This window comes from Salmo salar, chromosome 06, assembly GCF_965601325.2.
Source record: "Salmo salar chromosome 06, fSalSal1, whole genome shotgun sequence".
NCBI lineage: Eukaryota > Metazoa > Chordata > Actinopteri > Salmoniformes > Salmonidae > Salmo > Salmo salar.
In genome coordinates this window covers 10815175-10832500 of record NC_138296.1, presented here as the reverse complement: position 1 = coordinate 10832500, position 17326 = coordinate 10815175, and the positions used below count along the sequence as shown (strand labels likewise).

At 46.4% G+C, this 17326-nt stretch overlaps 1 protein-coding gene across 2 annotated transcripts in view; it reads right to left on the bottom strand.

The window, feature by feature from the left end:
* Nucleotides 1–17326, bottom strand: part of LOC106606222 (tubulin-specific chaperone D) — a 137601-nt gene that overhangs the window by 8811 nt on the left and 111464 nt on the right. For both annotated transcript variants that reach the window (XR_014392597.1, XM_082976299.1), the window contains exons 29-32: nt 16520–16660; nt 12170–12253; nt 11591–11749; nt 9703–9841 (exon numbers count right to left, since the gene is read on the bottom strand). Coding sequence is in view for 1 of the 2 variants with exons in the window: in XM_082976299.1 (XP_082832425.1) it covers nt 9703–9841; nt 11591–11749; nt 12170–12253; nt 16520–16660 (523 nt within the window). In the remaining variant the exon portion in view is untranslated. The remainder of the gene's footprint in view (nt 1–9702; nt 9842–11590; nt 11750–12169; nt 12254–16519; nt 16661–17326) is intronic.

Genomic DNA, 17326 nt, shown 5'->3' with positions numbered 1-17326 from the left:
GACATCAGTGTGTAGTTAACATCAGACAGAGGACTGATAGATAGACATCAGTGTGTAGTTAACATCAGACAGAGGACTGATAGACATCAGTGTGTAGTAACATCAGACAGAGGACTGATAGACATCAGTGTGTAGTAACATCAGACAGAGGACTGATAGACATCAGTGTGTAGTTAACATCAGACAGAGGACTGATAGATAGACATCAGTGTGTAGTAACATCAGACAGAGGACTGATAGACATCAGTGTGTAGTAACATCAGACAGAGGACTGATAGACAGACATCAGTGTGTAGTAACATCAGACAGAGGACTGATAGACATCAGTGTGTAGTAACATCAGACAGAGGACTGATAGATAGACATCAGTGTCTAGTAACATCAGACAGAGGACTGATAGACATCAGTGTGTAGTTAACATCAGACAGAGGACTGATAGATAGACATCAGTGTGTAGTTAACATCAGACAGAGGACTGATAGACATCAGTGTGTAGTAACATCAGACAGAGGACTGATAGATAGACATCAGTGTGTAGTAACATCAGACAGAGGACTGATAGACATCAGTGTGTAGTTAACATCAGACAGAGGACTGATAGACATCAGTGTGTAGTTAACATCAGACAGAGGACTGATAGACATCAGTGTGTAGTTAACATCAGACAGAGGACTGATAGATAGACATCAGTGTGTAGTTAACATCAGACACAGAGGACAGTAACAGATCAGTAGAAACTCTGAGATCCAGACCAGAACAATAAAACTATAAAATAGGATATTACCACTCCATTGTGTAAGTCTGGAATGACCGTGGGAGAAGCCACATTGAGCAACATTAAATCTAAACAGCTCATCTCTCTGTCTGCGTACCAAATGACACTCTATTTCCTACATAGTGCACTACTTTTGACCAGGGCCCATAGGGAAGAGGGTTCTATTTTGGGACGCACACTCTGATTTCCTGGCATCACTTCCCTCACATAGTGATGACATGGTGAAATTGAGTGATACACTGAAGGCTATTGAAAGCTGCTCATCGTTCACATAGCTACAACAGCATCGACACCCGCTGGAGAAGAGAGGAATTCTGTATTTTCTACACTGGCAGTTACAAATGTCTGTAGTGATGACATGGTCTTTCAGGGGGAATGAGAGGAGAAGAGAGTTGGACTAAGCAGTGGGAGAGGGGGAGGGGAGTCTCACAGGAGATGGTTTATGAAATATAGCAACACAAATGTGAAACGGCGGGAAAGGAGACTAGGACGGTGAGAAAGAGTTTCCAGGATCCAACAGGATGCTTCATCACTTTGGACTCGTGTGTGAGAACTAGAGGTCGACCGATTATGATTTTTCAACACCGATACCGATTATTGGAGGACCAAAAAAGCCTGTCATTCTGCCCCTGAACAAGGCAGTTAACCCCCCGTTCCTAGGCCGTTATTGAAAATAAGGATGTGTTCTTAACTGACTTTCCTAGTTAAATAACAGTGTAAACATTTTTTTTTTTTAAATAAATGGCATATCGGTGTCCAAAAATACCGATTGCCATGAAAACTTGTAATCAGCCCTAATTAAATCTGCCATTCCGATTAATCGATCGATCTCTTGTGAGAACCAATTCCAGATCAGCCTAGGGACACAGTTCTGGCTACCTCAGAAGTGGCTGTGTGTCTCCAGTCCATCCAGATTATAACAGGAGTCTACCAAGCCACAGGTCGAGAGAGAGAGAGAGAGAGAGAGAGAGACAGAGAAACACAGAGAGACAGAGAAAGACACAGAGAGAGACAGAGAAAGACACAGAGAGAGACAGAGACAGAGAAAGACACAGAGAGAGACACAGAGAAAGACACAGAGAGAGACACAGAGAAAGACACAGAGAGAGAGAGAGAAAGACACAGAGAAAGACACAGAGAGAGACACAGAGAAAGACACAGAGAGAGACAGAGAAAGACACAGAGAGAGAGAGAGAAAGACAGAGAGAGAGAGAGAGAGAGACAGAGAGAGAAAGACACAGAGCGACAGAGGCAGAGAGCGAGAGAGAAAGAAACACAGAGAGAGCGAGAAAGAGAGGCAGAGAGAGCGAGAGAAAGAGAGGCAGAGAGAGCGAGAGAAAGAGAGGCAGAGAGGGCGAGAGAAAGAGAGGCAGAGAGGGCGAGAGAAAGAGAGGCAGAGAGGGCGAGAGAAAGAGAGGCAGAGAGGGCGAGAGAAAGAGAGGCAGAGAGGGCGAGAGAAAGAGAGGCAGAGAGGGCGAGAGAAAGAGAGGCAGAGAGAGGGACAGAGAGAGGGACAGAGAGAGGGACAGAGAGAGGGACAGAGAGAGGGACAGAGAGAGGGACAGAGAGAGGGACAGAGAGATAGAGAGGGGCAGAGAGCATGGAGCACGCCAGATCACCTAACAATGAATAGGTTTACAGGCATTGCTGACAGATGACTGTAGCTTTACTAACCTCACTACACCCATTAAAACATCACCTTATTGTTCTACATTCCCTCCACAAACACTGAGCTGGGTTCTAAATAACCCCAACCACCACCAATCATCATCAGTGTTGAGGGTGTCTCCCCAGGGACATTAGTCCCACCAGAGGGGTTGTCTTTCCCTAGCTGACTGGGGCTGAGAGGGAGAGAGACCAGGGACATTAGTCCCACCAGAGGGGTTGTCTTTCCCTAGCTGACTGGGGCTGAGAGGGAGAGAGACCAGGGACATTAGTCCCACCAGAGGGGTTGTCTTTCCCTAGCTGACTGGGGCTGAGAGGGAGAGAGACCAGGGACATTAGTCCCACCAGAGGGGTTGTCTTTCCCTAGCTGACTGGGGCTGAGAGGGAGAGAGACCAGGGACATTAGTCCCACCAGAGGGGTTGTCTTTCCCTAGCTGACTGGGGCTGAGAGGGAGAGAGACCAGGGACATTAGTCCCACCAGAGGGGTTGTCTTTCTCTAGCTGACTGGGGCTGAGAGGGAGAGAGACCAGGGACATTAGTACCACCAGAGGGGTTGTCTTTCTCTAGCTGACTGGGGCTGAGAGGGAGAGAGACCAGGGACATTAGTCCCACCAGAGGGGTTGTCTTTCCCTAGCTGACTGGGGCTGAGAGGGAGAGAGACCAGGGACATTAGTACCACCAGAGGGGTTGTCTTTCTCTAGCTGACTGGGGCTGAGAGGGAGAGAGACCAGGGACATTAGTACCACCAGAGTGGTTGTCTTTCTCTAGCTGACTGGGGCTGAGAGGGAGAGAGACCAGGGACATTAGTACCACCAGAGGGGTTGTCTTTCTCTAGCTGACTGGGGCTGAGAGGGAGAGAGACCAGGGATGTCCCTAATGCCATGCTATTCCCTTTATAAAGCACTATTCCCTTTATAAAGCACTATTCCCTTTATAAAGCACTGTGACCCTCTATGGGCCCTGGTCAACAGTAGTACACTGTGTAAGGAATAGGGAGCAGTTTGGGACACAAGCCTAGGGCTGAGAGGGAGAGAGGAACCAGGGTACTGGGTCTAGCAGCAGTTGGAGGTTGGACCCCCCCAGTTTGAGAGCCCCTGTCTGAGCCGGGGCCGTGCAGAGTGATGGGAGCCGGCCTGGAGTGGTGGAGGGTCAAATCAAATCAAATGGTATTTGTCACATACACGTGTTTAGCAGATCTTATTGAGGGTGTAGCTAAATGCTGTGTTCCTAGCTCCAACAGTGGAGCAATATCTAACAATACACACAATCTAAAGTAAAAGGAATGGAATTAAGAATATAGAAATATTTGGACAAGCAATGTCAGAGTGGCATAGACTGAGATACAGTAGAATAGAATACAGTATATACATATGAGATGAGTAATGTAATATGTAAACATGATTAAAGCGACTAGTGTTCCATTATTAAAGTGACTAGTGTTCCATTATTAAAGCGACTAGTGTTCCATGATTAAAGCGACTAGTGTTCCATGATTAAAGCGACTAGTGTTCCATGATTAAAGCGACTAGTGTTCCATGATTAAAGCGACTAGTGTTCCATGATTAAAGCGACTAGTGTTCCATGATTAAAGCGACTAGTGTTCCATGATTAAAGCGACTAGTGTTCCATTATTAAAGCGACTAGTGTTCCATTATTAAAGTGACTAGTGTTCCATGATTAAAGCGACTAGTGTTCCATGATTAAAGCGACTAGTGTTCCATGATTAAAGCGACTAGTGTTCCATGATTAAAGCGACTAGTGTTCCATTATTAAAGCGACTAGTGTTCCATTATTAAAGTGACTAGTGTTCCATTATTAAAGTGACCAGTGATTTCTAGTCTATGTACAGTGAGGGGGAAAAAGTATTTGATCCCCTGCTGATTTTTTACATTTGCCCAGTGACAAAGAAATGATCAGTCTATAATTTTAATGGTAGGTTTATATGAACAGTGAGAGACAGAATAACAACAAAAAAATCCAGAAAAACGCATGTCAAAAATGTTAAAACTCTTGTTGGCAATCACAGAGGTCAGACGTTTCTTGTAGTTGGCCACCAGGTTTGTACACATCTCAGGAGGGATTTTGTCCCACTCCTCTTTGCAGATCTTCTCCAAGTCATTAAGGTTTCGAGGCTGACGTTTGGCAACTCGAACCTTCAGCTCCCTCCACAGATTTTCTATGGGATTAAGGTCTGGAGACTGGCTAGGCCACTCCAGGACCTTAATGTGCTTCTTCTTGAGCCACTCCTTTGTTGCCTTGGCCGTGTGTTTTGGGTCATTGTCATGCTGGAATACCCATCCACGACCCATTTTCAATGCCCTGGCTGAGGGAAGGAGGTTCTCACCCAAGATTTGACGGTACATGGCCCCGTCCATCGTCCCTTTGATGCGGTGAAGTTGTCCTGTCCCCTTAGCAGAAAAACACCCCCAAAGCATAATGTTTCCACCTCCATGTTTGACGGTGGAGATGGTGTTCTTGGGGTCATAGGCAGCATTCCTCCTCCTCCAAATACGGCGAGTTGAGTTGATGCCAAAGAGCTCCATTTTGGTCTCATCTGACCACAACACTTTCACCAGTTGTCCTCTGAGTCATTCAGATGTTCATTGAAAAACTTCAGACGGGCATGTATATGTGCTTTCTTGAGCAGGGGGACCTTGCGGGCGCTGCAGGATTTGAGTCCTTCACGGCATAGTGTGTTACCAATTGTTTTCTTGGTGACTATGGTCCCAGCTGCCTTGAGATCATTGACAAGATCCTCCCGTGTAGTTCTGGGCTGATTCCTCACCGTTCTCATGATCATTGCAACTCCACGAGGTGAGATCTTGCATGGAGCCCCAGGCCGAGGGAGATTGACAGTTCTTTTGTGTTTCTTCCATTTGCGAATAATCACACCAAATGTTGTCACCTTCTCACCAAGCTGCTTGGCGATGGTCATGTAGCCCATTCCAGCCTTGTGTAGGTCTAGAATCTTGTCCCTGACATCCTTGGAGAGCTCTTTGGTCTTGGCCATGGTGGAGAGTTTGGAATCTGATTGCTTCTGTGGACAGGTGTCTTTTTTACAGGTAACAAGCTGCGGTTAGGAGCCCTCCCTTTAAGAGTGTGCTCCTAATCTCAGCTCGTTACCTGTATAAAAGACACATGGGAGCCAGAAATCTTTCTGATTGAGAGGGGGTCAAATACTTATTTCCCTCATTAAAATGCAAATCAATTTATAACATTTTTGACATGCGTTTTGTTGTTATTCTGTCTCTCACTGTTCAAATAAACCTACCATTAAAATTATAGACTGATAATTTCTTTGTCAGTGGGCAAACGTACAAAATCAGCAGGGGATCAAATACTTTTTTCCCTCACTGTATATAACGTCTGGGCAGCAGCATTTATGTGGTAGGATCAGTAGGGCAAAGGTTTACATAAAACATTCATTCATTCATTCATTCCACACACACACACACACACACCCCACAGAAAGGAATGGTTTAAGATGGGAAAGGAGGTTTCCTTAAAGAAAGGAAAGACTACACCAGTCCTGCCAACATCACTAAACACAGATCCATTTGTTCTGGATGAACTCCCATCTCTGTTTTGGGTTTTAGCTTGTTGTTTACAGGAACCAGGTGGATGTGGGCCAGAGGAGCGTCAAGCTGATGCCTGGTGCCTGAGAAACAGACTGATAGAACAGATGAGAGTAGAGCTACTGGTGTCCTCAGTGGTGTAATATTAGCAGTGTGATGGGCACCAGCCCCCTCTGCAGGCCTTTAGACCCACACACTGGAGAGACCAGTGGTCAAACCCCTGGTTCACTAAGGTGCTTTTCCAGAGACAACAACACATTTGCAATAACATGCAGTCTTTGGACTGTAGCAGTGTGGGAACCACAGTTGATGTACCATGGACACAGTGAGGGCTAGTGGTGTGTGGTACTGGTACTGGTACTGGGGCAGACAGTGAGATACTGTAGCTACAGTCATAACTACAGACACAGGCTGTGGCTATAGACAGATAACAACAGACGCAGACTGTGGCTATAGACAAATAACCACTGACACAGACGGTGGCTATAGACAAATAACCACTGACAGATAACAGACACAGACTGTGGCTATAGACAGATAACCACAGACAGATAACAACAGACACAGACTGTGGCTATAGACAGATAACCACAGACAGATAACAACAGACACAGACTGTGGCTATAGACAGATAACCACAGACAGATAACAACAGACACGGACTGTGGCTATAGACAGATGACAGATAACCACTGACAGATAACAACAGACACATAACCACTGACAGATAACAACAGACACAGACTGTGGCTATAGACAGATAACAACAGACGCAGACTGTGGCTATAGACAAATAACCACTGACAGATAACAACAGACAGTGGCTATAGACAGATTACTACAGACAGATACTGTAGCTACAGACAGACAACTACAGATACGTACTGTAGCCACAGACAGATAGCCACCGACACATAACTACAGACACACACTGTAGCCACAGATGGATAACCACAGACACATACTGTGGCCACAGACATACAACCACAGACACGTACTGTGACTACAGACACATACTGTAGCTACAGACAGATAGCTACAGACCAGTGGCGGTCAGTGCCGTTTATGATGAGGGAGGATAATATTTTTTTTATGAGCATGGCCTTATTTCTATTACAGCATGTTGGATGACGGTCATTCATATTCCTTTCACCAAGTTTAATGTAACATCAATGGGTTTAGGCTACTACATGATACTGGAATTTTCCCTGTACTCATCATGAGGTTGCTACAACCTAGCCTATGAATGGAAGTTTACAACGTAGGTGCACACAGGTCGAGAGAATTTTGCGGAATCCAGGTGACAGACAGTGATACATTCAATACCATCTTGCACACTCTTGCCTGCATCTAGCTGATCTAGGTGTAATCATTAGTCCAACAGTTGCAAACGAGAGTTTCTATTGGACAAATTCAGGTATGTTTATCCCGGTTTTTCAACAGAATCGGTGCAATGAACACACCCCTGATCACATGCAAACACAGTTCTCTTTCATAGCAGCCACATACAAACAGCTCATTGTATATATACACATTCCTTCTCACATCTATCTACGTGCTCTCCTCCTCTCACCTTTTCCCTTTGCTTGTGGACTTCAATGCACAACACATTAGCTGTCTGTGACCAGGCGAAAAAACCTTTCCAAGCCAAACCTTCATATCATGACCGCTAACCGCTACACACAGCCTACATTGTTGTCACGTCATAGTCAGCATGGCTACTAGAACTAACCCATTAGTGAACCCATTACAATCATGCAGTACAGTGTACAGTCACAGCAAGCAGTTTAGCAGTTACAGACAGGCCCTGTTGGCAATACATTAATACAACCAAAAGCTACCTTGACTTGGAAGAGTTCCAGTGTTGGATAGCCATAGCCAGCTAGCTAACATAGCATCCCTCTCTGTTTGAGACGGGTGTTTCAGTAGGCTAAACTAGCTAGCTACATTAGCTAGCTAAGTAAGTGAAAAAAATATGGAATAAAGCTAAAGTAGCTCTCTCTCTCTCACTAACTCTTGCTTCTCCTTCATTTAACAAAGTATTTGTTAAAAACTGTTGAACTATTGTCTTACTCTCTCTTTGAGTCAACGACTCACCACATGTTATGCACTGCGGTGCTAGCTAGCTGTAGCTTACGCTTTCAGTAGTAGATTCTGGCTACACCATGGTACTACTGTAGACATTCATTGCAAAACCGTTTTAATCAATTATTTGGTGACATGTGAAAAAGGATAACTTTTTTATATTTCACAATTTGTATTTGTATGAAATTCACTCAGAGGAGCCTCCACTGCTACAGACACATGGCTACAGGAGCTACAGACACATGGCTACAGGAGCTACAGACACAGAGCTACAGACACATGGCTACAGGAGCTACAGACACAGAGCTACAGACACATGGCTACAGGAGCTACAGACACATGGCTACAGGAGCTACAGACACATGGCTACAGGAGCTACAGACAGAGCCACAGACACATGGCTACAGGAGCTACAGACACATGGCTACAGGAGCTACAGACACATGGCTACAGGAGCTACAGACACAGAGCCACAGACACATGGCTACAGGAGCTACATACACATGGCTACAGACATGGCTACAGGAGCTACGGACAGAGCAACAGAAGCTACGGACAGAGCAACAGACACTGCGCTGCAGACACAAAGCTACAGGAGATACAGACAGAGCTACAGACACATATCCACAGACGCAGAGAAACAGACACACCGCTACAGACACGTGCCACAGACACATAGCTACAGACACTACAGACACAGGCACATAGCTAGACACAGAGTTACAGAAGCTACAGACACAGAGCCACACACACTACAGACACAGAGCTACAGACACCACAGACACAGAGCTACAAACACAATGCTACATGGGCTACAGACACATACCTGCAGGAGCAACAGACACAGGGCTACAGGAGCAACAGACACAGGGCTACAGGAGCAACAGAGCTACAGACACAGATCCACATACACATAGCCACAGACAGAGCTACAGACACAGAGCTACAGACAGAGTTACATACACATAGCTACAGACAATACAGACACAGGCACATAGCTACAGACACAGAGCTACAGGAGCTACAGACACAGAGCTACAGGCACAGAGCTACAGGCACAGAGCTACAGGAGCTACAGACACAGAGCTACAGGAGCTACAGACACAGAGCTACAGGGCTACAGGCACAGAGCTACAGGAGCTACAGACACAGAGCTACAGGGCTACAGACACAGAGCTACAGGAGCTACAGACACAGAGCTACAGGGGCTACAGGCACAGAGCTACAGGGCTACAGGCACAGAGCTACAGGAGCTACAGACACAGAGCTACAGGAGCTACAGACACAGAGCTACAGGAGCTACAGACACAGAGCTACAGGGCTACAGGCACAGGGCTACAGGCACAGGGCTACAGGCACAGGGCTACAGGAGCTACAGACACAGAGCTACAGGAGCTACAGACACAGAGCTACAGACACAGAGCTACAGGAGCTACAGACACAGAGCTACAGGAGCTACAGACACAGAGCTACAGGAGCTACAGACACAGAGCTACAGGAGCTACAGACACAGAGCTACAGGGCTACAGACACAGGGCTACAGACACAGGGCTACAGACACAGATCCACAGGGCTAAAGGCACAGGGCTACAGACACGTACCGTAGACTCAGTCAGTCCTCCTACAGACACGGTCAACCCCAGTAGTGTGTGGTACTGGTATTGGGGCAGTCTCAGCAGCTGGGTGATGTGGGGGAAGGCCTGAGACGGAGCATTCCAGTTCAGACTCTCTGCCCCTTCACTGAGAGAGAGAGAGAGAGAGAGAGAGAGCAAAGAGAGAGACACACACACACACAGGGTAAGGGTCAATTTAGTTTTTCAATTCAATAAGTGAACTGAAATGTAAATCTTTCATTGAAACTTGCCCACTGTATGAGATTACCCAGAGCCATCCATAGTCTTGTATGAGATTACCCAGAGCCATCCATATAGTCTTGTATGAGATTACCCAGAGCCATCCATAGAGTCTTGTATGAGATTACCCAGAGCCATCCATAGTCTTGTATGAGATTACCCAGAGCCATCCATAGTCTTGTATGAGATTACCCAGAGCCATCCAGAGTCTTGTATGAGATTACCCAGAGCCATCCATAGAGTCTTGTATGAGATTACCCAGAGCCATCCATAGAGTCTTGTATGAGATTACCCAGAGCCATCCATAGAGTCTTGTATGAGATTACCCAGAGCCATCCATAGAGTCTTGTATGAGATTACCCAGAGCCATCCATAGAGTCTTGTATGAGATTACCCAGAGCCATCCATAGAGTCTTGTATGAGATTACCCAGAGCCATCCATAGTCTTGTATGAGATTAGCCAGAGGCATCCATAGTCTTGTATGAGATTACCAAGAGCCATCCATAGAGTCTTGTATGAGATTACCCAGAGCCATCCATAGAGTCTTGTATGAGATTACCCAGAGCCATCCATAGTCTTGTATGAGATTACCAAGAGCCATCCATAGAGTCTTGTATGAGATTACCCAGAGCCATCCATAGAGTCTTGTATGAGATTACCCAGAGCCATCCATAGAGTCTTGTATGAGATTACCCAGAGCCATCCATAGAGTCTTGTATGAGATTACCCAGAGCCATCCATAGAGTCTTGTATGAGATTACCCAGAGCCATCCATAGAGTCTTGTATGAGATTACCCAGAGCCATCCATAGTCTTGTATGAGATTAGCCAGAGGCATCCATAGTCTTGTATGAGATTACCAAGAGCCATCCATAGAGTCTTGTATGAGATTACCCAGAGCCATCCATAGAGTCTTGTATGAGATTACCCAGAGCCATCCATAGTCTTGTATGAAATTACCAAGAGGCATCCATAGAGTCTTGTATGAGATTACCCAGAGGCATTCATAGATGCCAATATGCGTGTCATTAATGGATACATGGAACGCTCAAAAGGCACTAACATGGCGTCCAGTTGGCCAAAGTCTTAAATGGCTCGGACACGACTTCACTCTTTCAGATCACTCAAGTCCCTAGGGGGAAATTCAGGCTAGGAGATGTTTCTGGACAGGGCCTTAGACACAATGGGAATAGTGCAGTTCTCTAATCACTTTCTGACTGACTGCTGATAGCTGCTTGCTTACTATGACTGTGATATGTGGTTATCTCACCTAGCTACCTGATAACTACTCTATTGAGGGATAATGTGGTTGTCTCACCTAGCTACCTGATAACAACTCTATTGAGGGATAATGTGGTTGTCTCACCTAGCTATCTGATAACTACTCTATTGAGGGATAATGTGGTTGTCTCACCTAGCTTCCTGATAACTACTCTATTGAGGGATAATGTGGTTGTCTCACCTAGCTACCTGATAACAACTCTATTGAGGGATAATGTGGTTGTCTCACCTAGCTACCTGATAACTACTCTATTGAGGGATAATGTGGTTGTCTCACCTAGTTACCTTCAGATGTAAGACACTTTGGATAACAGCATCTGCTAAATGACAGAAATGTCAATGTGTTTAAACTCACGTAGGGAAGATGGCGAGCAGCTCCTCTCGGTGGGGGATGTGAGGTACTGCAGGGTTGTTACTATGGAGGAGCCTGACGAACACTGATCCAGCATGGGCTCTGTAGCGGTCGATCTTCTCTGCTGACTGCTGGGCCAAGCTACACATCATACCATTCACCCTGAGGAGGAGAGGAGGAGAGGAGAGAAGGAGAGGGATGAGAGGAGGAGAGGAGAGGGAGGAGAGAGAGAGGAGATGAGGAGAGGGATGAGAGGAGGAGAGATGGAGAAGAGGAGGAGCAATAGATAAGAGGAGGAGAGGAGAGAGGGATGAGTGGAGGAGAGGAGGAGACATGAGTGGGAGGAGAGGAGAGAGGGATGAATGGAGAGGTACAGCTATCATCCCCAATAATATTTGTAATTCCTATTATATCAAATAACATACATCTGTCATAACACCTTTCCCACCTTCTATATAGCATGCTTATAAATGATCTATGAAGCATCTATGAAGGCCTTATTAAGGGTTTATGAGGGCTTTATAAAGGTGTTAGTTTAAAGTGGTACAGTGTGATTGAGGAAGTTATTCCATTGCTACTCACAGGTCTGGTGAGAGTAGTTGTGGAGCGGTGCCCACCACACACAGAGTCACCTCCATCAGGCTAGTCATGGCTGCCTCTCTCACCCTGGAGAGAAGAGATGAATACCTTAAACACACACAGAGTCACCTCCATCAGGCTAGTCATGGCACCGCCCCCGGGTCCTAAAAGCTAATATTCAAATCAGTTTGTCATGTCCTGAGGGCAGCTTTTGTTTGTGTGATATGGTAATCAGGATATCTACTCTAATGTCATGCCCTGACACGGGAGCCACAGTGTGTGTGTGTGTGTAAGTGTCTGTATGTGCCCGTGCGTGAACGCGCGTGCGGAGCGACAGTTGGAGTGAATGCTGTAAAAGGAGTCCACTTCATGAGACAGACTGTGTCTGTCTGTCTGTCTGTCTGTCTGTCTGTCTGTCTGTCTGTCTGTCTGTCTGTCAGACTAGTTGATGTAATATTAAGGCTGTAATAAGGAGTAAAGGTCATAGATCAGATTTATCATTCTCGACAAGCCTCCTCCCTAAGTTTGTTTTATTCACTGCTTTAGCACACTCTGCCAACCCTGATGTCCTAGCCGTGTCTGAATCCTGGCTTAGGAAGGCCACCAAAAACCCTGAAATGTACATCCCCAACTACAACATTTTCCGACAAAATAGAACTGCCATAGGGGGCGGAGTTGCAATCTACTGCAGAGACAGCCTGCAGAATTCTGTCTTTCTGTCTTACTGTCCAGGTCTGTACCCAAACAATTTGAGCTTCTACTTTTAAAAATCCACCTTCCAGAAACAAGTCTCTCACCGTTGCCGCTTGTTATAGACCCCCTTCTGCCCCCAGCTGTGCCCTGGACATCATATGTGAATTGATTGCCCCCCATCTATCTTCAGAACTTGTGCTGTTAGGTGACCTAAACTGGGACATGCTTAACACCCCGGCCATCCTACAATCTAAGCTTGATGCCCTCAATCTCACACAAATTATCAATGAACCTACCAGGTACAACCCCAAATCCGTAAACACGGGCACCCTCATAGATATCATCCTAACCAACCTGCCCTCCAAATACACCTCTGCTGTCTTCAACCAGGATCTCAGCGATCACTGACTCATTGCTTGCGTCCGTAATGGGTCCGCGGTCAAACGACCACCACTCATCACTGTCAAACGCTCCCTGAAACACTTCAGCGAGCAGGCCTTTCTACTTGACCTGGCCCGGGTATCCTGGAAGGATATTGACCTCATCCCGTCAGTAGAGGATGCCTGGTTGCTCTTTAAAAGTGCTTTCCTCACCATCTTAAATAAGCGTGCCCCATTCTATTTTTTTTTAACCAGGAACAGATACAGCCCTTGGTTCACTTCAGACCTGACTGCCCTTGACCAGCACAAAAACATCCTGTGGCGTACGGCATTAGCATCAAATAGCCCCCTTGATTTACAACTTTTCAGGGAAGTTAGGAACCAATATACACAGGCAGAAAGCAAAGGCTAGCTTTTTCAAACAGAAATTTGCATCCTGCAGCATAAACTCCAAAAAGTTTTGGGACACTGTAAAGTCCATGGAGAATAAGAGCACCTCCTCCCAGCTGGCTAGGAAACACTGTCACCACCGATAAATCCACAATAATTGAGAATTTCAATAAGCATTTTTCTACGGCTGGCCATGCTGTCCACCTGGCTACCCCTACCCTGGTCAACACCCCTGAACCCCCTACAGCAACTTGCCCAAGCCTCCCCATTTCTCCTTCACCCAAATCCAGATAGCTGATGTTCTGAAAGAGCTGAAAAATCTGGACCCCTACAAATCAGCCGGGCTAGACAATCTGGACCCTCTCTTTCTAAAATGATACGCTGAAATTGTTGCAACCCCTATTACTAGCCTGTTCAACCCTCTCTTTCGTATCGTCTGAGATCCCCAAAGATTGGAAAGCTGCTGCGGTCATCCCCCTCTTCCACAGGGGAGACACTCTAGACCCAAACTGCTACAAACCTATATTTATCCTACCCTGTCTTCCTAAGGTCTTTGAAAACCAAGTTAACAAACAGATCACCGACCATTTCGAATCCCACCGTACCTTCTTTGAACACTGTGTTAACTAACCTCCAGACGAGCTTCAATGCCATACAACTCTCCTTCCATGGCCTCCAACTGCAAGTAAAACTAAATGCATGCTCTTCAACTGATCGCGTCAGCCCGCCCGTCCAGTATCACCACTCTGGACGGTTCTGACCTAGAATATGTGGACAACTACAGATACCTAGGTGTCTGGTTAGACTGTAAACTCTCCTTCCAGACTCATATTAAACATCTCCAATCCAAAATTAAATCTAGAATCGGCTTCCTATTTCGCAACAAAGCATCCTTCACTCATGCTGCCAAACATACCCTCGTAAAACTGACCATCCTACCAATCCTTAACTTCGGCGATGTCATTTACAAAATAGCCTCCAACACTCTACTCAGCAAATTGGATGCAGTCTATCACAGTGCCATCCGTTTTGTCACCAAAGCCCCATATACTACCCACCACTGCGACCTGTATGCTCTCGTTGGCTGGTCCTCGCTTCATATTCGTCGCCAAACCCACTGGCTCCAGGTCATCTATAAGTCTTTGCTAGGTAAAGCCCCGTCTTATCTCAGCTCACTGGTCACCATAGCAGCACCCACACGTAGCACGCGCTCCAGCAGGTATATCTCACTGGTCACCCCCAAAGCCAATTCCTCCTTTGGTCATCTTTCCTTCCAGTTCTCTGCTGCCAATGACTGGAACGAATTGCATATTGCATGACCCATATTTCCCTCACTAACTTTAAGCACCAGCTGTCAGAGCAGAGAACAGATCACTGCACCTGTACATAGCCCATCTGTAAATAGCCCATCCAACTACCTCATCCCCATACTGTCATGTATTATTTTATTTTTTCTCATTTGCACCCCAGTATCTCTACTTGTACATTCATCTTCTGCACATCTATCACTCCAGTGTTTAATTGCTAAATTGTAATTATTTCGCCACTATGGCCTTTTTATTGCCTACCTCCCTTATCTTACCTCATTTGCCCACACTGTATATAGACTTTTCTATTGTGTTATTGACTGTATGTTTGTTTATTCCATGTGTAACTGTCTTGTTGATTGTGTCACACTGCTTTGCTTTATCTTGGCCAGATCACAGTTGTAAATGAGAACTTGTTCTCAACTAGCCTACCTGGTTAAATAAAGCTGAAATAAAACAAATATATTTAAAAAAAAGAAGCAATCAGTTCAAACTAACAGTTAGTTGATGTTTGGTGAGCAGCAGCATTGAAGGCCAGGCAACAGGCCTGGTTAAATCAAGGTTAAATCAATCAGAAACAGATATCATTGCCACAGGACTGTCCTGTTAGAACAAAAGATATGATGATTCAACCTCACGACATGTCTCTCCTTCCTCCTCTCATTCCTCCTCTCTTACTCCACCTCATAGAGGAATGTGTCCCCACTGGAGAAGGGAGAGAGAGAGAGAAAGACCGAAAGATAGAACGACAGAGAGAGAAAGACAGGGAGAAGGACAGCGAGAGTGAGAGAGACAGACAGAGCGAGAGAGCGAGCGAGACAGACAGAGACAGAGCGAGTGAGAGTCAGACAGACAGAGCGAGTGAGAGAGACAGACAGAGAGCGAGTGAGAGTCAGAGACAGAGCGAGTGAGAGACAGACAGAGCGAGTGAGACAGACAGAGCGAGAGAGACAGACAGACAGACAGAGCGAGTGAGAGTCAGACAGACAGAGCGAGTGAGAGACAGACAGAGCGAGTGAGAGTCAGACAGACAGAGCGAGTGAGAGTCAGACAGACAGAGCGAGTGAGAGACAGACAGACAGAGCGAGTGAGAGACAGACAGACAGAGCGAGTGAGAGACAGACAGACAGAGCGAGTGAGAGACAGACAGACAGAGCGAGTGAGAGACAGACAGACAGAGCGAGTGAGAGACAGACAGAGCGAGTGAGACAGACAGAGCGAGTGAGAGTCAGACAGACAGACAGAGCGAGTGAGAGACAGACAGACAGACAGAGCGAGTGAGAGACAGACAGACAGAGCGAGTGAGAGACAGACAGACAGAGCGAGTGAGAGACAGACAGAGCGAGTGAGAGAGATCAAACAATAACGAGAAAGAGAAAAGGAGAAAGTCCGCCCCACAGCAGGCCCAGGTGACACGCCAGGTGACATTCCTGTCAGGTAAACTAACTAAGCATCTCCCGGGGCCACCAGGTGTGACACATGCCTGTAGGGCAGGGAGAGGAGTCTTGAAGGGGAGTGATTCAGGCCCTCTGGGAAGGGGTAAACTTGGGGTAGTTGTGTGTGTGTGTGTGTGTGTCACTCACCAGGCTCCTACGTCTCCTCTGCTGTCCAGTGTGTAGTCAGTCATACAGTCCAGCAGAGCTCTGTAGACAGCTGACACATTCCCCTCACACACCACAGAATCAGAACTACCCTGGGCTGATACCCCTGCTGTCACACACACCCTGACACAGAGACAGGGAAATAGAGGGGGTTAGGAGGGGAGAGAGACAATAAAACAGCTTTTTATTGTTTATTTCACTTTTGTTTATTATCAACTTCACTTGCTTTGGCAATGTTAACATATGTTTCCCATGCCAATAAAGCCCTTATATTGAAATTGAAATGAAATTGAAAGAGAGAGAAAGTCTGAGTTGGATATATTGAAAGAAAAGAACAGTGAGTTAGAGAGGAAGGGTAAGATTCAGACAGAGATAGACGGAGTAGGAGACGGACGGAGAAAGAGGGGATTAAAGAGAGAAACATGAGGGGAGGACAGACATGATAGACAGGTCCTGCAGGTACAACCAGCTGGCTGTTTACTTCTGACTACAACCCTAACACTACAGTTAACCTGTTACCCCAGAAGACAAACAACTAGACAGACAGGGAGAGAGGGAGGGAAGGAGAGGGAAGGAGAGGTGGAAGAGTACAGGGGGGAGGAGTAGAGAGGTGGAGGAGTGGAGAGGGGAGGAGTAGAGAGGTGGAGGAGTGGAGGGAGGAGGAGTAAAGGGGGAGGAGTGGAGGGAGGAGGAGTAAAGGGGGAGGAGGAGTAAAGGGGGAGGAGTAGAGAGGTGGAAGAACGGTGGGGGAGGAGAGGAGATAGATGGAGAAGAGGATGGAGGAGTGTA